This window comes from Danio rerio, chromosome 10 (genome assembly GCF_052040795.2).
Source record: "Danio rerio strain M-AB ecotype USA chromosome 10, GRCz13ab, whole genome shotgun sequence".
In the NCBI taxonomy this organism is placed as follows: Eukaryota; Metazoa; Chordata; class Actinopteri; order Cypriniformes; family Danionidae; genus Danio; species Danio rerio.
The window spans coordinates 18,679,579-18,703,489 of NC_141030.1; the positions used below are offsets into that span (position 1 = coordinate 18,679,579).

The following is a 23,911-nucleotide window of genomic DNA, read 5'->3' on the forward strand; positions in this document are numbered from 1 at the left end:
CTCAGACTGATTGTAGTTGCCTAATGCTTTAGGATGATCTAAAAGCAATCAAAAGCATCAGAATAGCACCTTTATTAAATGGCCTTAGCATAAGGCATCATGCATATCAAAACAGGCAAAGCAACAGATTATTATTCAACATATCCCAGATTTTTAAATAATATTTATGAATGTAACCCCATTTGTAATCTTTAGCATTTTCATAAGTAACTGTAATTTAATTACACATTTTTTTCTTTGTAACTTTATTGAATTACTGTTACTTTTATTTTGTAAATAAATTACGTAACGCTGTTACATGTAACTAGTTACTCCCCAACACTGCTTGTTTTAAAGACAAACATTTGGCATCAAAAATCTATCCAAAACTACTATTATTTGTACAATATATTCAGAGAATAGAATCACCAAGAGGTGACACTAGTGCGATTTGGGAAACAGCCACTTGATGGTGAGGCGGACATTTTGGAATAAAAATTCCAATAGAACAACAGCATATATTCTGTAAAATAAACTATTAAAAGTGCTGATGATTGTAATTGTAAGTGTTTTATTATCATCCTTCAGGTTGTATGCCTGATTTAATGTGCTTTTAAATAAATAAATAAAAAGCAAAGCAGCTGCTTGCCATCGAGACAGCAATAAGATCCAATGAACAGCCGACCGCTTTCAACTCCGAAATGGCGCAATGGAATGTTCTATTTAAGGTCGCCTCTTGATGATTCTAAGCTCTTTGGTATACTCTTACACTCTCCAACTATTTTATATTTTTTCAGTTATTCTTTAAATAGAACAGTTAAAAATGTTCAAGCACCAATCAGAGAGTACATCTATATGATGTCACCATGTAGACTTCTTCTAAAGTATTTTACAGTATTTTGAAAATACAAAAATACAAGACACTGAAGTATTTTGATACAAAATATTAAGCCATTTCCATTAATCATATTAAATACAAATGACAAAATACTGTTTTGTATTTAAAATACGTAATTGAAATACACGTATCATAAATACTGCCTATCCCTGGTGTAGATATTCCTGTGGTCAAATGCATTCCTTTCTAATCTAAATCTTAAACATCACGTTTTTGTTGTTGTTGTTGTTGTTGTTTGTTGTTTGTTGTTTGTTGTTGTTGTTGTTGTTGTATTGCACTAGCCATATGGGATTTAAATCAGACAGGATTTGATCCAGTTTGGTTTGAAGGCAAAAAATATATATGTAGAAAGTGTTCAGATTGTTCTCGTGCCAGTTTTGATTCTAACACCCAGAGCAATTTGCATGGTTTTGCATAGTTTTGCATCATAGCACAAACAAAAGTTGTGGCTCTCTGAATAGCTGTCTCATTCTGCATTCATATGTGAATTAAATAAACTTATTTTTTGTCTTTTTAGGTTGAAAAAGTTTTTTAGTTCGAACACACTCATCTGTTCAATCTAATTGATCTTAACAATGTTAATTCCAGGTGTAAACAGGGTATCTACTTATATTTTCTTTTAGATTTTTATACTACTAGTTTGAGATGGAGATTTTTTAGGCAAGACAAAGGAAGGCAATTTTATTTCGGGACACAATTCAAACAGCAACTGCTTTCTGAAGCGTGGTACAAAAGCATGACATTCCTCAATTATAAGAACATAAAATATAAAAACATTTAAGAAAGTTTTTATGTTGTTATATATACAGTTGAAGTCAGAATTATTAGCCCCCCTTTGAATTTTTTTTTCTTTTTTAAATATTTCCCAAATGATGTTTAACAGAGCAATGAAATGTTCACAGTATGTCTGATAATACTTTTTCTTCTGAAGAACATTTTATTTGATTAATTTCGGTTAGAATAAAAGCAGTTTTTAATTTTTTAAAAGACATTTTACGGTCCAAGCTATTAGCCCCATTAAGCTTTTTTTTCTTAGATAGTCTACAGAACAAATAATCATTAAACAATAACTTGCCTAATTACCCTAACCTGCCTAGTTAACCTAATTAACCTAGTTAAGCCTTTAAATGTCACTTTAAGCTGTATAGAAGTAAAATATTATTTACTGTCATCATGGCAAAGATAAAATAAATCAGTTATTAGAAATGAGTTATTAAAACTGTTATGTCTAGAAATTTGTTGGAAAAAAAAATTCTCTTTGTTAAACAGAAATTGGGGGGGAAAAATAAACGGGGCTAATAATTCAGGGGGCTAATAATTTTGACTTTAACTGTACATATGAAGTATCAAAGCTAAAACAAAGCATAGAGAGCTGCTTTACAGTACTAATTAACTGCAAGTTTACGATTGACCCCTAACATTTTTTGAAATTCTACACTATTTTGCATTGTAAAGTTGTTTAGTAACTGTATTGTTTGATATTCTCTAATGAATATGTTGATCATGACCTTATATGTTCTAGTCATAGTCTTCTACATACTGAAAAAACCTATAAATTTCACCTTGTGTGAGTATGACAAGACATGAATGAACGTGTTGTGCATTTCATGCCAGGTGTAATGCAACAGACAAGGTTTACTGTGTCCTACCTGTGATCCGGGTTCACTTTTGCTTGTTTTGCTTTTGCTCGTTAAAAATACCTACCAAACACAAATTCAATCTTGTCAGAGTCAGAGTTTTGCTCTGGAGACACTGGCTGCTTTATGCTGGATGCAAAACACCCTGGACCGCGGACCACTGAAGACCGCATGACTGCAGCATTTATAAACAGACTGCTAAAACCCAGCGCCAACTTTCCATTTAGATCCTGTCAGCAGAAAAATGATCAGCACAGCTCATAGGTTAAGTTGCATGCATCAGCATTTATCACATTACGAAAATGCTATTTAATGCTAGAAATGACTCACAGAAGCTTTAACTTGTGAATTTTCCACTTTCCTTCAATAACAGTATCACTTTTCTGAGATTTAGGGCACTTTTGTGTAATTCGCTCTTTATATACAGTTCTGTGCAAAAGTCTTAGGTCACCACCAGCTTTGGAAGTTTCTACTTTTGCACAAATCTATCCAACGAAAAGGTATGTAGCAAGTGCAGGGTCATAACTTTTGGTTAAAAAACCTGTACAAAAGCACGCACATTCCTCTCAACTGGGTGCTCAGCCAAAAAACGTAAAAGGTGCAAATGAAATATTCATTAAAGGCGGCAACACCAAAACTCCAAAATTACAAATTTATTACATTAAAAAAGCTGACACAAATCGTGTAACGTTTCGACGGCTCTTCATCAGGCAGTGTTTATCACAATCAGGTGCTCCTTTTTGTACACTTCCGGATTACATAAAATCCTCTCGCTTATATGTCCACATCTAAATATACACTTCTTTATACATACGTACACAATCATTCATTAATATAGCTTAGATATTTCAAGTGAAAATCCAAAAAAATAAACCATAATATTACATCACAAATTATATAAAATAAAATAAAAAATGTACCAGGATACACTAGACTATACAACAAAATATAGCCAAAAAACCTTTAAGCTAAACCCCTAATTAAACATTCATTCATTCATCATTCATTCATTTTCTTTTCTGCTTAGTCCCTTTATTAATCTGGGGCCGACACAGCGGAATGAACCGCCAACTCATCCAGCACATTTCTACGCAGCGGATGCCCTTCCAGCCACAACCCATCTCTGGGAAACTAATTAAACATTAAAGACTTATTAAAGAATTATTAAAGAAAAGGATGAATGTCAAACTCCTCATATAAACCTTTTGGTTGAATTATACATTTAATATACAAACAGAAAATATGGGAAATATGTACACAATATTCAACACAATATTCAGAACAAAATTACGTATTGCATAATTTGCAATCTCCAGAAATGTACACAGGGATGTGTTTTCAGAATAAGCCCATGTTGTAGATTTAGCATGTTCTATCTTTTTTTTCTCCAAGTGAATCTCATACTGCCTATAATATTTCCTATATATAATGTATATAATATTTAGGTCTGGACTCCAGGTGGAGGCCATTTCATTTCATCGTTTCATCAGCTGGTTTTCTTCTGAATATGATTTCATTACACACTGTAAAAAACACTTAACAAAACAAGGTACTTTAAATAAGTATATATATACATATATATATATATATATATATATATATATATATATATATATATATATATATATATATATATATATATATTATCATGCTGAAAATACACATACAAATACAAATTAGGGTGCTTTCTAGTAAGAATTGCATTACGATTTAAAACTGTCTGTATTTTTCAGCTTTCACAATTCAGTCAATAGTATCTGGCAGAAATGCAGATAAAACCAAGACAGAAACCCACTCGTTACAACCAAGATATGTGGTAGAAAATCTCTGAATGCACAACATGTCCAATCATGGGCCACAGCAACTGAAGACAACTCTTTGTGCACTTCTGTAAGCTAAGAAACTTGCCTGGTCTGATGAATCTCGATTTCTGCTGCGACATTCGGATGGTAGGGTCAAAATTTGGTGTAAACAACATGAAACCATGGATCCATCCTGCCTTGAATCAACAGTTCAGGCTGCTGGTTGCGGTGTAATAGCCTACCTGAGTGTTGTTGCTGACCATGTCTATCCCTTTATGACCACAGTGTACCCATCTAATGATGGCTACTTCCAGCAGGATAACACACCATGTCATAAACCTGGAAGCATGAAAATGAGTTCACTGTACTCAAATGGCCTCCACAGTCACCAGAATTTCATAGAGCAACTTTGGGATGTGGTGGAATGGGAGATTTGCATCATGGATGTGCAGCCGACAAATCTGCAGCAATCGCTCGATGCTATCATGGCAATATGGACCAAAATTTCTGAGGAATATTTCCAGCACCTTGTTGATTCTATGCCATAAAGAATTAAGGCAGTTCTGAAGGCAAAAGGGGGTTTACCCGGTACTAGTAAGGTATACCTAATAAAGTGGCCGGTTAGTGTATACCCTCACTAAAACATCAAATGTAATTGAAGACATTTGCACTGTACTATACATCTTAATGGTCTTTTAAGTGTCAGTGATTATCTCAGGAAGTGATTTAGATGTTTTAGAGCAGTTGTAATGAATGCTGGGAATTTGCCTCATGTCATTGGATGAATAAAAAGGATTGTGATTGGTCACGTCTGGAGTTCTGGTGAAAACAGTGGAATTACACCACAGCCAGGAAATGTGTCCGGTGTTGCATCAGTCACAGCAACTCAACATCAACTGTGAAATGCTGGAAGAGGCTTGCAGAGCAATGAGTGTGATGAGTTCAGGACAGGTCAGATGAAAAGTGTTAATGTTTGACAACAAGTGTCAAGAAGTACATCAAAGCACAACAAACAAAGAGCACTTTTTGCAGTTTTAGTACCGGTGCCTTTCGAAACACTGCATATAATGAGGGTGACTCATTTATATGAATCAGTAATGCACGCTAGAGGGGGAAACAAAATGATAATTTCTCAGTAACTTAATAAGCACGAGATGGAAAACATCTTCAGGAGTTATGACTTCGGCTGTTTACAGCTCAACTCTTCGGTTGTGTTCAGAGGTTTGTTCACAATTGCTGGATGAGAAAAAAAGAAGACAGCTAAAAAAAGATGTTGAACAAAAATAGCTGAAAGGTTTCACGCAATATTATTCAGCTGCAGTACTGCAGAATACATCTCTCTGCAATAGGCTGTTTGATCGTACTGATCAATAATGGCATTCTGTGTTGTACATAATGACTTCATAAATAAAAAACTGTCAGTACTTTCATACACACTGCTGCTGTAATAATAATCATAATAATGTACAGTAACTGTCACAATTATCTGCTGGAGTGCACAGGAAACTCATTACAGGGCACTCCAGCCATCTCTATATGGTACTCATTATTCACCTGAACTACAGTTACCATGATGTTTTGCACCAATCAACACCTGCTATAGCTGTTAACAATCTGGACTGACACACAGCTGAACATCAATTATACTGATTATACTCACTAAGCTCCATTCTCATGCATACCCATTGCTGTTTATGTGCAATTTAAAGGGCACCTATGGTGAAAAATCGAATTTTCAAGCTGTTTGGACAGACATGTCTGTAATGTATAGACCGTCATATTGGGGTGATAAAAGCACACCCAGTTCTTTTTTTCTATCTAACAACATAAAAACGGTGAACCAACTGAATCGGTTTTGAGACCAACCGCAACTTAACATAGGAGTAGGGGCCCCCCGCCCACCAATATTGATTGACAGGTGTGCATTACCACATCTTCAGCTTGTTGCTTCACGTCCGCCATTTTCAGCGTGTGAGTCAAATCGATGTCACCAAAGGAACACTCTTGCTCTATTTTTAGATGTAAGGCTCATTGGGCTCAACACAGGAGCTTTCATTGTCTTCCTGCGAATGAGCAACAGAGATTGTACATTTAGCGGCCATTTGCGCTGAACATGCAGTGAATGCAATGTATCGAGATTCAGGCCATTAAAAAGAGCTGATCCACTGAGTCTTTCAGCCCTCTCTCTGAAAACACTCGATTGATCTCGGCTGTGGATCAACATTCACCACATGAATGCTCTCATCGCCGCCATTGTTTGTAACTTTCGGTGGATTTGCAACCTTGTGTACTTTTCATTGCGTCTTCCTCAAACTTCAGCCGTTTGCATTTCCCTTGGTCACAGAAGCTCCCTGTCATCACAACTAGGTGCGGCTGGAAAGTGTGAGCGCGTTGTCTACGCGTCCCTCCATTGGAAAATACAAACTTGCCTTAGTTATAGCCTCAGTCATAGTTAATCCAGTGTGCGTGGTTATTAGTCTCAGTATACAAGCTCAGAACCTTAAACTTGCACACAGTTGGCATAACTTTGTTTAGTTGCCAGAGTTTTGTTCCGCGTAGAAACACGGCATTGAGAAGCCTTTACGATTAATTAACTGTAACGGATTAAAGCGCGGTTAATAGTGAAACCGGTAATTGTTGCATCCCTATACGGATGACGCATGCATCATTACATAGCGGATGAAAACTATACAAAGACACAAATGATTTTGTAACTACCACTCCGACATATTCTGGCAGATTAGGAATATTGATTCTTCAACAGTTGTTTCTGCTTGGTCTGTGTTTGAGTCTGGGTCGTACATGTACGGCTGAATGCTGGTCCTCTCACTCATGTTTGTGTCTCTCTGTCTGCCTATCTGTTGCCATACACAAAGCTGGGGAGCTCTTGGCTCCACCCCCTGTTAAGTTGGGTGGGAAGTCAAAATCAATTTTCATGTGAAGCAACACACCCTAAAACAGCGATCTGTGAACAGGCCCCCAAAATGACACTTTTAAAGACATTATAATAAAAAAATCTGAACTGTGATTTGAACTGAACCTAAACTGGCACACTCAGAACCATAAAATTAATATTCATTCTTAAAAAAAGGGGTAAACAAGGTGCCCTTTAAAGCATTTACCAATGTTTGATCGCTGGAATTCTTATTATTTTCTTATTCTGTTTTTTTTTTTTTTTTTACCATTTTTACCTGTTTAGCCTTGCACGAAAACCATCCCTTTTTATAATAAAGCTGCATTTGGAACTCTACCTCCCCTGTTCATTCTCAATTCATAAGTAACTCCCTTTTTAACTTCTGGCCCACTAAACCCAGCATGTACATTTTCCACTGTTTATTAATTGGTTATTAGCAATTTATTATTTATTTTTCGTTATTTATCAAATTATGTCTAGACATTTTTACATATGTTAACAATGTTATTACTACTAAAAACAGCTGGTAGCCCCCCTTGCAATACCATCACAACTAACACGGGCTCAATGTAAAAATGTACCCCTGTATACATTTCTGGAGAGCGTGAATTATGTACCCAGAGCTATGTATGGCTGCATTTCGCCTTAAAAATGAATGCCACGGGGTGGTATGATGTCACCGACAGCTTCTGTTTCTTATTTACTTCAAAGCAGTGCGTGGGCTAGTTACTGGTTACATTTGTGACCTAGGGATTCTCACCACTCCAGCCTGCAGTCTTCTTTCGGCATCGGGATTTATCCTCTGCACGCTGTAAACTCAAGACTATGGGTGGTAGGGCTTTCTCATACAGTGCACCCAAGCTGTGGAATGCACTACCCATCAGCATTCGGAATGCCACTTATCTGGACTGTTTTAAGAAGCTTCTTAAGACTCAAATGTTTAGCATTGCTTTTAACATAGTTACATTTTTTTTTATTCTATCTTTATGTTCATGTTTTTAGAGTTTTGTTGTATCTTTTTATTTTTGTGCTGTTTCTGTTTCTGCTACTGTTATTATTTTGCCTTGTAGCTCTTTGAGTATAAGAAAAATGCATTACAAATAAATTGTATTATTATTATTATTATTAATATTATTTTGCACTACCTTCCGACAGATTTTCTCTATGTGAACAGCTTTTCCATTGTTACCAGCTTGCCCAGTAGCTTGCCGCATACGTTGGCAGTCCTGAGACACAGAGAGAAGTTGACTGTGTAGTGAGTCAACGGATCATTCCAGAACCGAACAAGCCACAGACCATGTTATCCTTAAAAGATTGGTTGGTGCCTACAGGTCTGAGCTTTGATTTCATTTTCAAAGCAATCCACAGGCACCCAGCAAAAGGCAATCCACAGGATGACTATCCAGTCAACATCACAGTTGCGTGTTAATTAACTTTACCACTTAAAACAATAAGAGGCTCTACAATCAAAAACCCACCAAACCGGTTTTTGAGAAGTACCTTTTGGTTCGCGTGTCCTTTGGCGTCTGCAAGGAAAACACATTCTCAGGCAGACACAGAAGCGATCAGAAACGCTTCCAAAGTTTAATGGACATACAGTAAAACTGTGTTTATTTGAGTAATGTATGTTTGCTTTATGTTTCTGTAGGTTTTTGTGTCTACATGTTCCATGTGTTTAACAAAACTGTTATAGATAGTTCTTGAGTAATAGCCCTCAGTGACAAATGAAATCTACAGAATGTTTATGACATACTTCATGTTTGGTATTGATTGAAAGCTAGGAAAGTTTCAAATGCATTGGTTTATATGAAGAAACCATATTATGAAAGGTGTCCATGTTATGAGACTTTATTTTAACAACTATGCTATCAAAGCAGCACCGACACAATTTGTCAACCCGGCCTTCTAGAGGGCAGAATTGGGGTGTGACTCCACCCCGCACCTTCTCTGATTGGACAAGTATTGTGTAGACCCAGCCTCTACCAAAGCCTATAAAACTTTGAACAAAGAAATTTCATCGTAGTCTTTTGCCGGTCATCTTTGCCAGTCGTCACCGCCGTCGCTGCCCGGACGTCGCTCTTCTCGTGCTGTGGCCGTTACATCGCCTCGCCGGAAGCCTCGTTACATCACGGAGCAAACCGCGACCTTCACTTGCTGCCGGCTCGACCCCCGATCTGCTTGTGCAACCGCTTCAACAACAAGCCATCGGGTCAACACATCCAAACTCTGAAACTCATCATAACTACAGGAACCCAGGAAGGACTTCAAACGCCGCCTCGTCCAACATCCGTATCCCTAGCAACCGACTAAGGAAACCCCTCTTCACCTACGAGGGAATTCCATCACGTCACTGAAGTTGCTACGCTGACCAATCAGCTTCGCCGGGATTTCCCTTTGGACCAGTCGAGGAAACCAAAAATTACATCAGAACGCAAGTAGCACAAACAAGGTTTCTACCCATTACTGAATCTGGTGTGAATTATGTTTAAGTAGTAAAGAAGAGCAAAATTCTCTGCTTTTATGGTTTCTATCAGGTTTCAATGCTAAGAACTTAGCAAAGGCTAGAAGTTAAATCCACTCAGCCAAAACTCTCCTGAAACTGCTTGTGCGTGTGTATGTATGTGCGTTTGTTTGTTTTACGTAGATTAGTACTTTGTGTTATAGAGTAGCAATAAACTTTTGTTTCGTTTTAAGATCCGTGTTGGTGTGTTGTGTGCTTTATAAGTTAATGCCTCAGCTTCAGATACTGCTACCTTGCTTAATAAATAATTAGATACTGTTTTTATATTGTTATTGTTGGCCACGTAATAATATAATACAGAATTGCTTTACACTAAACGTTCTATTTGCTGGACAAATACTTAAGTTAAGTGTAAGCTTTAAATAATTCTATGTGAATCATGTTCGAATCTTTGATTCGAATCCCCAAAGTTTAAACATGATTTAAACCGAAGAGCTGATTCTTACAACTGCAACAACAGGGTTTAAGTCCAGCTAAGAACAGTTCAGGAAAAAGCAGGTAAAACAAAATCAAAAGCCAAAAAATAAAATAAACAATAACAGGGTGAGAACAGGGTAAGATCTGAAATCAGACAGCTGCAAGGGCTTTTCTTTCTCTTAGAAAAAAGGGTGGGTGGGGGGCTTTGGTCAATCAGTCAGTCAATCATCAGCAGCCTCTGGTGGATTTACGCGAGAACAAAAACTGCAAAAAAAATTACCTCCTGGGACATATTTTGCGATCTCCAGAAATGTATACAGGGCTTGGTATCAATAAGCCTGGGTTGCTCACAACCTACAGGTTAAAAAGCACTAAAACAAAGCCAACTCAGATAAATGTTAATGTCCATTAATTTGCCCATTTTACACCACAAAAAAAGTGTTTAAAATGAATCCACATGTACATTTTTTTAACATGTATTCAATAAAACAGTTTATTAAATGTTATGAAGAAGATTAATGAGTGTACTGGAACATCATGTGACCATTAATAAATGGGTTTGTATGAGGCAGTGGTGTTAAATTCAGTTCCTGAAGGACTACAGCCCACAGTTAAGTTCCAACCCTGCTTCAACAAAATTACCTGTAGGTTTCAAACAAGCCTAAAGGACTATTTGTTTGATCAGGTGTGGTTAATTAGGCTTGGAGCCAAACTGTGCAGAGCTGCAGCCCTCCAGGAACTGAGTTTGACACCTGTGATATAAGAGAATGAGGCTTATGTGGTGATGTAAACACATAACAACTAAAAAACATTGTGGAGATGCTTTCTAACTGATCATGCAGGATGTTTTATGCTGGTTAATAGACACTTGATTCGACCGGTTGGAGATTAGAATTAGATGCTGGGTAACAATGAAGTTAAGGGTCTAAATGTAGTTTCTTAAATAGTTTAGTCAGGCAGGCAATGGTCAGACAGGACAAACAGATACATGAGTGTAATCCAAAATCGTAGTTGTGGTCAAAATGGTAGATACAGGTGGCAAAAAAACATACACGAGAAAACAGGGCAAAGGTCAAAAGCGTGGAAAGACTAGATAAGAGAACGCTTAGAAATGTTGCAGTAAACAAACAAGACTTAGCAACGTCTGTGTGTGTTCAAGAGGTGAAAATATAGTCCAGATAATCAGTCCATGATGTGTTTCTAGCTCTGTGTGTGTGTGTGTAATCAGAGAGAGAACTGGAACTGGTGTGTGTGTGTGTGAGGTGCATGATGGGATTTGAATTCCAATTCCGTGACAGATTTGTAGTTCTCCAGCAATCTGCAACTGCTAGATTGCTGGTGATTGTGACAGGTGTATTGCATCGGTTATATAGATGATCAAATCTAACATTGATGTTTATTTTAAATATCTATCCTCAGCTTTTATGGTATCTCCATCAGAACTATCCACTCTCGCTCAAATAATATTTAGTTAGCAGGCTCTTTCTCTCTCTCTCTCTGTCTGTCTAGTCACTACATTAAGTTAGATGAGAATAGTCAAAATTTCCATTTCCTAAATTTGGCTAGAGCAAAGTCTACCGTCCAGCTTTCCAGTACATACAGTATCTCATACCAGTGGCAGTACTGACTCACAAAGTGTCCTTCAGTGTGAGAAGGCTGAGCTGTACAACACAAGTAAAATCTCTGTCAGAGAGATACTGCCCTGGACTCCCATGATATACAAAGAGTGTGTCCAAAATAGCACACTTCCTGACTGTATAGTATGTATATAAAAAACTGCATGTGAGCTAAGCAGTGCATCCATGATTCACAGTATTATGGCAAAAATAATAAGCAAGAAGCAGCCGGATAACTTTCAATGAGATGAAGTATACATAGTAAATACTTTACTGTCACATAAGACCACAATTTTTGGTGGCTTGGATCAATCTGATTGGTATATTACTGATTACGGATGAGAGACCAGCTGCAATCAACAATGTCATGTGATCCTCTCAAAACTAGTATATAAACTTCACTTATTCAATTTAAGGTAAACTGGATCTTTTTGGTTCAAGTGTGATGAGTAAATAAAATGTTCACATTTAAGCTAGATCTAAAGTGTGTATCATGTATCAAAACACATTTTAACACATAATGATTTGTCTCATTATGGAAACAGTAAAAAAGTCGGTCAATAGGAAAACAAAGTAACTGGTGTTAGTTTAAAAAAATAATATAAAAAAAAAATATATATACATTTTTTTTTACATTTTTTTTCTGGAAATCAAAAAGTAATAATTTTAATGTAATATAGTATGTTACTTTACTAGTTACTTGAAAAGGTAATCACACATTAAATTAATTGAAAATCAACACAGCTGCTATTGAATATTGTAGAACTACCATGCCAAAGCTAGTAACTCACATGCTCTCACGCAGCAGTCTGTGATATTTCAAAAAGTAATGTATTACACAGTCCAAAGACATGCAGTACAGGTGAATTGGGTAGGCTAAATTGTCCATAGTGTATGAGTGTGTGTGTGAATGAGTGTGTGGATGTTTCCCAGAGATGGGTTGCGGCTGGAAGGGCATCCGCTGCGTAAAAACGTGCTGGATAAGTTGGCGGTTCATTCCACTGTGGCAACCCCGGATTAATAAAGGGACTAAGCCGACAAGAAAATGAATGAATGAATGTTTACATTTGCTATCAAGTGCATTAGCAGATTTCTGAACTCACCCATTATGATTATAGGAAATTTCTCTCTAGAGCCTTGCTTTGTTCTTATAGTTGTTATACATTTTCCAACATGCGTTAAACAGGCAGTGTTGTTGCGTACGTTCTGCAAGCCGTTTCTCCCACAGTCCAATGGACCTGCATAACATTGTTTTGTGGTCATCCAAAGGCATTCAGTCTTGGGGAAAGTGAATTTTGAAAGTACAGTAATGCATCACAATATTAAGTTACTCACAGGGTGCGAATTATACATTGACGATCGGGGGGTCAACTTTTTCTGTGGTAGTTTGGTAATACATCCTTCAGTAAATCGAATTCATGAAGGTATTTAAATTAAATCAATAAAATGCATATGTTTTTAGTGTTTTAGGGCATATTAAGTGACTATTTTAGAGGTTACTGTTGGTTTTTTAGGTTACATGCAGATAGAAACATCTATTTTACAAGAAATGTGTTTTATGAATACTTAAGATGTCTTTCAGTGCTCTACAACTGACAGTTTCAGACTGTTGAATCATATTTTTCCTAGCATTGATTGGCGTGATAATGCATTCACAATGGTATGAACCGTTATGGGGGATCAAATGTATATTTATAAAGTACATTTTTAAATATTAATACTCACTCATTTTCTTTTCGTCCCTTTATTAATCTGGGGTCGCCAAAGCGGAAGGAACCACCTAATTATAAATATTCAGGATATTAATCAGAGATCAGAGAAAGCTATTTCTTACTATTAAAGGGCTGACAACCCCCCCCCCTCCCCCCCATCCCCCCATCCCCCCCACTCCATCTTATTTTGTGGTCCTTCAGGAGGTAAGTTGTTAGCTAGGGGGGTCAATCCTAGTTACTTTACTTTTTAGGATAACTAATGCGTTACATTACATATGAGTTACTTTTACGTTACTTTTCTAACCTGGCTGTGACTTGATCTTTTTAGAACTTGTTTTTTTTTTCTTCTTTTTCTTTAATAGCAGTTTTGTAATTAACAAATCATGCTGTATAACCTTCATTTACCTAAAAACACATCATAAGATAATAATGTAGGATAATGTTCATTCATTCATTCATTACATTTTTTTTCCAGCTTAATCCCTTTTAATAATTTCCTTGTGGGCGTTCATTTTAATTTAATTTAATTTTTTATAAGCCAAGTAACTAAATTTAAAAGTAACTCTCCATTACATTTTTTTAAAAACGTAACTCAAATATTATAACTTAACTTTCTTTCTAAAAGTAATGCATTACTTTACTTGTGTGTAAAGCATTTCTCCCATAAGAAATACTGTCTATATCTATATACAAATGTTTTCAGATCGCTGCCAATTTGCCTGCAAGTAGATGTGAAAGTTTATTATATGATGTCCAAACCAGAATAAGTGGGTTAGGTTTTTTTAAATGAGGTCTTGGTTGAGATGATGTGAAGGATATTTTGGGTATAAACTGGGCTAAAACTCTTTCAGTGTGAGCCCAGTTTTATTGCCAAAAGTTTGCAGACAACCTAAACCTCTACTGAACATGACTATAAAAATGTCTTAATTCTTCATACAGTGAATACGTTTACATGTACACCAATAACCTGATTATAATACGATTCATACAATACTCTGATTAAGAGTCTACCATGTAAACAGCGATGATTTTTTATTAATTTAATCCAATTAAGGTCATAATCGAACTAAACAAAAATCGGATTAGGACATGTGGAGTATGCAGATTTTTTATTCATGTTATTGAAGTGCAGTACAGACCTGTAAACACCGTTATCAAACTATTAGCTTTGTGTAGGATTTTTGCCACATTTTGCAACACGATAATCTATACACACACGGCTGTTTGACACTATTCTCTGCACCTACCAAGCCAGTGAAGGACCACAGACACCTTCATCGCAAAACATGTAGGTTGTTTTTTCCAATACGGTGTCTAGTATCAAATTCCATTAAAAATACTCCTCCAGCAGTTCGTACTTGCATCCAATATCTCGTTTGTCACTAGGGTATGCATTAAATGTTCCTGAATGAAAGTGAAAGTGCCAAACTGCAGTTAAAGTCGACAAATTAAAAATGAAACACCCGAAATTACATGAAAATACTGAGGAAATGTGAATAGCATGGTGACGCAATGACGTTAATCGAATTATGTGCTTTGAATAGAACATGTAAAATGAGCTCACGAAAGGAACATTTAAAAAGCTACTCATGTAAATACCTTAATCATATTAATGTCTTATTCAGATTAAGGCAAATAATTTGATTACTGATGTCCATATGAACTAAGTCATTTTAGAGAATTTTGTTGCAGCTTTTTGTTCTAGGGTAACAGTCACTACTATTCTGACTTCACTTGTTCCTCTCAGTCATTAATATAAACATTTAAGGCTTTGACTTTGGTTTTAAGCACTCAAGAGTGACACTGGAGCTGCATTCTCTGACCTCAGTACCAGGGCCGGAGTGGGACTCCTTTTTAGCTCTGGAGTTTCAAGCCTTAGACCGGCCCACCTCAGTCGACGACTAACTATATGAAAATAATGTCATTTTCAACTCAGTTTCAAATGACACTAACATGTCTTTTTTTAAGGACACAGCTGCTTTAGAACTTGTTTTTGATAAATATGAGAACATTCATTCTTTATAGATATCCAGTCCTTTGTAACGGTCGTCACACACAAAAATAAATGTACCCCTACATAAGTAACCCAAACAGTATTTTATGTCTTAACACTGAAAATGAAAAATATTCATTATACTCTGGTGAGGTTCGTACTCGGATCAGCGGCGTCATAATGTAACATGCTAACCACTAGACCACGATTGTGCTGTTAAGCAGTTCACTGTTATCTGGTGCTATTGATGTCTACTCTTTTTCTACCCTTTTGAGATTTCTGATCAAGTTATGTCAGATTTATTAATGTAGTGAATCATCTGATTTTTATTGAGCAGGTGTAATATTCATTAATATTAATTAATATTCACTAAGGTGCCGTTGTTTGGGGTGGAATGGGGTGCAGCCCGCAGGTTAATGATGATCATCATCATAAAAAATAAATAAAATCATCAGAAAATAAATATAAAGAGCGGAGCTTCGGCAAAATAATGAATATAAAGAGTGAAGCTATGGTCAAATAAACAAATAAATGAAAAAAGTGCAACTGCTGAGAGTGCAAGCAGCTAGGGACCAAAAACGGACCGGCCCACCGGGAATTCTCCCGGTTCTCCCGATTAGCCAATCCGGGCCTGCTCACTACACTCTGACTAGTGATAGCATCCGTCCAGCCAGTCATAGTCCCTGAATGATCAACACTCTGCTGTTCCTTTTCAATGAGGCACAAAGTTGCTTTCCAAAACCTGTCAGCTTCTCTTGATGGAATCAGCTGAGACCGTCATAATCTTCAAGAAGCAGCCCTTTTACAAGCTTATATAAGCTTATGAATCTGCATTTTAAATGTGCTGTAGCCTCTTTCTGAATCTGGCCTTCTAATAAACCTGCCATAAATTACAATGAATTGTGCTGACTATGTGATGAATTGCTTGTTAAGTTCCTCATTTGCGAGAGGTTCAGGATAAAAGCATCTCCTAAATCTGCGTTTAACAACCCTGTTTCTAGAGGCTCACAAACACATTTCCAAAATCAAGACACACACACACACACACACACACGCACACGCACACACACACACACACACACGCACACACACACACACACACACACAAACACACACACAAACACACCCTGTAATCATACATCTGGAGCAGTGGGCAGCCATTTGCTTTCAGCACCCAGGGAGCAACTGAGGGTTAGGTTCCTTTCTAAAGGGCACATCTGTTTTTGGTATTAAGGGTGAAAAGGAGCACTGTTTATTGCTGCAATGTGTTAAAAGCTGCACCTTTTGCAAGTCTATCTCCCTAAACATTAAGCCAAACTGGTGAGCCACAAAGAACAGGGTTGGGACCATTGTGCTACATGAATTATTACAACAACAAAATGAAAATGTGTTTAAAGTGAGGCCCATGTTTATTTGAATATATGTAAGGTAAAGTAAGTAAGATAAGTAAGGTCATTCCCTTTAGAATCAGTTGGAACTCCAACAGTGAGTCAGACCCCATCACACAATGTCTGATTCAACTGATACCATTTGTCTTTAAATGGGAGCAAATTTAAGCATCCATATGGAACCTCTGGGGTATAAAGAATGGAAACTGTTGAGAGATTCAAGCTTTTTTGTTATTAGCGAGCACAACTGAGTGCTAGTGTTTGGGTATCCACATTATTTGAACCTGATTCATTTCCATTCCCTATCTGAATCCTGGTTTATCTGAATGTTTGTTCTCCACTTCCCTCAATTGGTGGCATTTTGATTCCTTCCCACTATTGCCTCCTGCTTACTTGGTTGGTGTTGCTGGAGCTGTTCCTTAATTGATCATCTATCAAAAGCAGGGATGCCCAAACTCAGTCCTGGAGTGCCGATGTCCTGCATAGTTTAGCTCCAACTTGTTTCATTCAACACATCTGCCTGGAAGTCTCTAGTATACCTAGAAAGAGATTGATTAGCTGGTTCAGGTGTGTCTAATTGGGATTGGAACTAAAATATGCAGGACACCAGGCCGCCCGGAGTTTGGGCACCCCTGATCATAAGTGACATTTGCATAAAACTAAACTGAATCCAGGGCGAGGCAGTGGCGCAGTAGGTATTGCTGTCGCCTCACAGCAAGAAGGTCGCTGGTTTGAACCTCGGTTCAGTTGGCGTTTCTGTGTGGAGTTTGCATGTTCTCCCTGCCTTCACGTGGGTTTTCTCCTGGTACTCCGGTTTCCCCCAAAGACATGTGGTACAGGTGAATTGGGTAAGCTAAATTGTCCGTAGTGTGTGAATGTGTGTGTGGATGTTTCCCAGAGATGGGTTGTGGCTGGAAGGGCATCTGCTGCGTAAAAACTTGCTGGATAAGTTGGTGGTTCATTCTGCTGTGGCGACCCTGGATTAATAAAGGGACTAAGCCGACAAGAAAATAAATAATTTTAATTTAGTAGTTTTTTTTTTTCTGTCAAAGTTTAAGCCTTTTATATTTTATATGTGTGATTTTTTATCTTTAAAGAGTTTTACATGCCTTTGATTTATCATGCTTGGACTACTGTAGTGCATTATATATTGGTCTGTTCCAATCTTCAAAGTCACTGCTTTAATTGGTTAAATATCTCATTGCCAGATTTTTTAATTTGGTTCTTAAATGGGAATACGTTACTTCTATTTTAATGTTATAAGTCGGTTGCTAGTGAAATATAGGGTTGAATTAAAATTTTGGTTGTTTGTTTTAGATACTTGTCTTCTGCTTGTCAGATCTTGTAAATGTAAATAGGGCAGCCAGTTGTTTGCCATCCTCAGACATAATTTTCTGTCATACTCAAGAACAAGAATTAATCTGAAAGACAACCAAACATTTACAGTGACTGGTCCTAGGTTATAGAGAATTGTATCTTCTGCATATGACTTTAAATCTAAGTTACAGTTGCATCTTCTTACTGCCTTTTAACTCATTATTACTTGATCTCTTTTGTTATTTATATTTAAAGTGCATCGTTTTGCAGTGTCGGGCAAGCTAGTTGGAAAGTGTAGTAAGCTAAACTATTAGTTACTCTACTTAAAATGTAGCTTAACTACACTAAAAGCTTCCCATTGGGAAATGTAGTAAGCTTACCTAAAAGGTAAATCTAAGCATTTTTTTTGTTTGTTTAAAAACAAATTTTTATCAAGATCCAAGAAATCAGGTGCTGAACAAATACTGTAGTTATGTGTGTGTGTGTGTGTGTAGTATTTACAACTCTGCAAATGATTTCTACTAAATAACAGTGTAATATTAGCAACTATAGTGGGCTAATAAAAATTTACATAGTATAATTTAGCCTTTACTAAAAGTAAAAAATATAAATACAAAACTGCAAAATACTTGGTACAATATAGGGTATATATATATACCCTATATTGTTAACACTATAGTATTTTAAATATTTAAATACTGTATTTACATCTAACTACTATAATTTTTTATGTAAGTGCACTTGAGCACATTTGCCGAATATACGGTGAATAAAGTTAAAACAAATTCAACTCTAACAAGAGCACAACAATCAGAATTAACTTTAAGACTTGTACTCAAGGTGTGGCCGTGCTTCAGAAATAATTCCTCTACAGTCATCTTTACATCAAGCAAGTTTCTCATGTCAGCCCAATGATTGACTAGCGACGGATTGGAGCTAGAGGTGGTAGTAACTCACCAAAAAGTTTGTTATCGACCACCATAAAACAGGAAGAAGAAGAATTAGCCATTCTTGCTATCATGTGACTTTACTTTCATCAGGCAAACACTGGCTTCACAGCTCTGTGAATGGCAGTGATGTCACTTAATGATCCACGATTGGTAAATGTAGCTTGTGTGGACGCTACTGTGGTACTTGCTTAAAATAATAGCTATGCTACTAAAAAACTATTTGATTTAGAAAGTAGCCACACTATCGCTACGCTACTGAAAAATGTCAATAAGCTGGTAGCGCCTCTACTTGTAGCAACGCTACTGTCCATTGCCCAGGCCTGTTGTTTTGTATTCATCTCTACACTTTTGCCTTCCATCTTGTTATACAGCACAGTGGTCAACTATTATTGCGTTAATTTGTGCTTTATAAGTAAATGAAAAAGAAGTGAATTTAACTAGAACTACACCACTATTCTACAATGACTCTGTTGCCTACCTTATATGCTACAATGTTCCACATTCTCAAATATTATGGCTCTCAAATATAATATTAAGCCAAACAAGCTTTATATATATATATATATATATATATATATATATATATATATATATATATATATATATATATATAAAGCTTGTTTAGCTGAATTTACATTGTCAAAACATTATAGAAATAACTTGACTTGACTTGAACATAATTATTATGAAGTTACTAATATAGTGTTGTTTCCTTCTGTCTGTAGATGCAGCAGTTGTTCTATGAGAACTATGAGCACAACAAGAAAGGTTTCATCCAGGAACTTCACAGTAGCAAGATCCATAACGCCATCACGCTGCACCCCAACAAGCGTCCAGCTTACCAGTACCGGCTGCACAGCTACCTTCTCAGCCGGAAGATCTCTGAGCTGCGGTACCGCACTATTCAGCTACACCGTGAAGGAGTCACTATGAGCCATCTCAGCAACACTGCTGTGCAGTGGGAGGACCAGCTACTAGGTGCGCCACCTTCCTACACTCGCTACCGGCCCACAGAGCGTGAAGAAGTCATCGAGTGGGACTTCGTTACCGGCAGGCACCTGTACTCCACCGGTGAGAAGCAGATGCCCCGTCAGGGACTTGGAAGCCTGGTCCGCTCAGCATTAGAAGACACAGTGCTTCAAGTGATGGAAATGATCAATGAGAACTCCAAAACTCGAGGCCGCATCATAGATTTCAAAGAGATCCAGTATGGTTATAGACGAGTGGATCCACTTCATGGTGCTGAATACATCTTGGACCTTCTGCTACTTTACAAGAAGCACAAGGGTAGAAAAGTGACAGTGCCGGTGCGTCGACACGCTTACCTTCAGCAGTCCTTTAGTCGGCCATTCTTCAGTGAGGCAGAAGAACTTGATGTTGGCGAGCTACAAGATGCCATCAATAGTGACTCTCGATCGCTCTCTTTCCTTTCTAGCTCGCTTAAGATCTTCTCTTCCTTCCAGAACGCAGAATCCACAAAGGAAATGCAGGAGCAGAGTCAGACAAAAGTCCACTTTCTTGTACCCCTAACTGGGCGCTACGAAATATTTGTACGATTCATGGAAAACTTTGAGGGAGTCTGTTTGATCCCTAACCAGAATGTAAAACTGACCATAATTCTAGTTGATAATGATACAAACCAGGATAAGGAAAGACATTTAGAGCTGATCAAGGAATATCACAACAGATATCCCAAAGCAGACCTGTCGATCATTCCTATGACGGGTGGCTTCTCTCGAGGTCTTGCTCTTGAGATAGGCTCTTCTCAACTGAGGAACAACTCGCTGTTGTTTTTCTGCGACGTGGACCTGGTCTTTAACACCGATGCCCTTCAGAGGTGTCGAGACAACACCATTGAGGGAAGCCAAGTCTATTTCCCTGTCGTCTTCAGTCAGTATGATCCCAAAATAGTCTATGCCGGTGACCCTCCAGAAGACAGCAACTTTGTTTTTACCAAAAAAAGTGGATTTTGGAGGGATTATGGATTTGGGATCACCTGCATATTCAAAAGCGACTTGCATAAAGCTGGCGGGTTTGACACTGCAATACAAGGCTGGGGTCTAGAAGATGTCGATTTGTTCACGAAAGTCATTAATTCTGACTTGAAAGTGTTTCGCTCTCAAGAACCAGGTATTGTGCATATTTATCACCCAGTCTTTTGTGACACACATTTAGAGCCCAAGCAATACAAAATGTGCGTTGGATCCAAAGCGAGCACTTACGCATCCACAATGCAGTTGGCCGAATTGTGGTTGTCCAAACATTTAGGCATTGGTTATAACAGGACTTCCTCCTGATGCTCCACCCAGTCCTAATGCAGAAATCACTGGAGTTTACCTCAGATCTGCAATTATATTTATTAGACAGGTCTGAAAAGTCCCTTTAGGGCTCATGCTGTCTTTTCCCATCTGTTCATATGGTCAGGTGCATGCTCATGTCATGAAAACCACGATTGATGTGGTTGATTTGAATTTAATGAGGTCCTAAGGCAATGGTCTCAAACAGGATCCTTGGAGGGCCACAGCTCTGCACAGTTTAGCTTCAACCACCTCAAACTCACACCTGCTTATTAATCTCTAGTCGTCTTGAACACCTTGATTAGTTGGATCAACTGTGTTTGAAAAAACGTGTAGAGGTGCTGCCCTCCAGAGATCCAGTTTGAGACCTATGTTCTAAAGCAGGGGTGGCCAATCCTGTTCCTGGAGAGCCAGCTTCCTGCAGATTTCAGTTGCAACCCATATCAAACACACCTGCCTGTAATTATCACGTGGTGTTCAGGTCCTAATTAATTGGTTCAGGTGTGTTTGATATGGGTAGCAAATAAAATCTGCAGGAAGGTGGCTCTCAAGGAACAGGGTCGGCCACCCCTGTTCTAAAGAATAACGAGATGTTTTCTTTGTATGTAATTTAAATGAAACAAGCTAGTTCACATTGCAGTGGTTATTATAAATTTAATAATAAACATGACAATAATAATAATAATAATAATAATAATGTACAGAATTGCCACAAATGTGCTTTAAATTCCCTTGCTTGGGAAAGTGTCAAGACAAATCGAGTCTTCTTAATTATATTTTAAGGAGAAATGTTGTACTTTATTGGAGTATTTTAATGTTAATGGACGTGAACTGTTTTATTTTATGTTCTACTTGCTCTATGATATTACGGTACTGGTTACCTTGTGATAATTATGTCTTTTGTTTCTTTGTGTGCTACAACAACTTAATTTTTTTGCTTTGTGTCTTTTCTATTCATTTTAATTTGGCGTGAAAAACTCGGTGGCATTTAAATTATTTATAATAAAATTCTGAAATGCATACTTGAAATCAGTTGTAATCTGTGTATGATTTTATAGAAATGTTTTATTTGTTTGTTGTAAGTCAAATGTCGTGTTGAGACGTCGCTCTTTATTCATGGGAGTTATAATCTAAAAATTATCCACATTAGGCGAAATCTGCTTTAAGTAGTCTGCTTTAATTTTTAGAATTAATATAAACGTTTTAAAGCTGTAAAACCTCTCACTGCGCTCTTTATACGATTTACTCATTAAAATTTACACTTTTCTCTCTTGTTTAAACTTTCTCAAAGTTCAAACCTTTATAGAAAAATAAGTCCAGTAAAATGAAACCAAAGTTTAAAACCATTTAATCTTCATTTATTTATTCCATAATGGCGCTCTACAGCCGCATTACTTCTTCCTTTCTTTACCATTCCCAGAAGTGCTTTTTGTGCAATGTTTATCATTCATTCATTTTCTTGTCGGCTTAGTCCCTTTATTAATCCAGGGTCACCACAGCTGAATAAACCACCAACTTATCCAAGAAGTTTTTACGGAACGGATGCCCTTCCACCCGCAACCCATCTCTGGGAAACATACACACACACACTCATACACTACGCACAATTTAGCCTACCCAATTCACCTGTACCGCATGTCTTTGGACTGTTGGGGAAACCAGAGCACCCGGAGGAAACCCACGCGAATTGAGGGAGAACATTTACACAGAAACGCCAACTGAGCTGAGGCTCGAACCAGCAACCCAGCGACCTTTTATCTGTGAGGCGACAGCACTACCTACTGCGCCACTGTTTCGCGGGGCTGAAGGTTTCTATTTTCCCAGGTTTGTATGCGCAACATTAGGGTGGGGCTTAAGTTTCACATCGACGTCATGCCAAAAAGACTAAAAGACTTGTTATAAAGACGATTCATTTGAAGCACTATGAGTCGACTTTTATAGATAAATCAATAGTTTTAAACACTGTACACTTACAGATTTAAGCCTTAGCTGGATTTTTCACTTAGCGCTGCGTTACACACTAAATGGAGGGTCATTTTCAAAAACTCAAAATAGGGGTTCTTTAAATACTTTATTTTTTCAGTTCTTTCGAATCCAAAAATCACGTTTTTAGAGGTGTTTTGACAATTTAGTGCTGCCATACAAGCAAAATGCAAAATTTTAAATGGCATCAAAGAAACGAATCCACTTGGTCTTACAACTCAAAGCCCTTCATGATAAGCAAAGTATGAAATATAAAGACACGACATACAGAGTCTGAATGTGGCAGGTGATTGCAGAACAGTATGGAAACTAGGATGGTAGGTACTGATTTCAACATAAAAGGTTTGTGAAAGATTATAAATTAATGTCACCGAGTTAAACAATAGCTTGGTAATATGCATCAGATTGTGTGCGTGACAAATTTTTCAAAGTTAAATAATGAAAAAACGCATACAAAAATTTCGGACCAGTGTGCAAAGACCTTTAC

The 23,911-nt window shown here is 37.3% G+C and overlaps 1 protein-coding gene across 1 annotated transcript in view; it reads left to right on the forward strand.

The window, feature by feature from the left end:
- Positions 1-22,467, forward strand: part of chsy3 (chondroitin sulfate synthase 3) — a 143,867-nt gene extending 121,400 nt beyond the window's left edge. The window contains 1 exon segment of the mRNA NM_001441572.2: positions 19,870-22,467. Within this exon segment, the coding sequence (NP_001428501.1) occupies positions 19,870-21,441 (1,572 nt within the window). The 3' untranslated portion in view covers positions 21,442-22,467.
- The last annotated feature ends 1,444 nt before the right edge of the window (positions 22,468-23,911 follow it).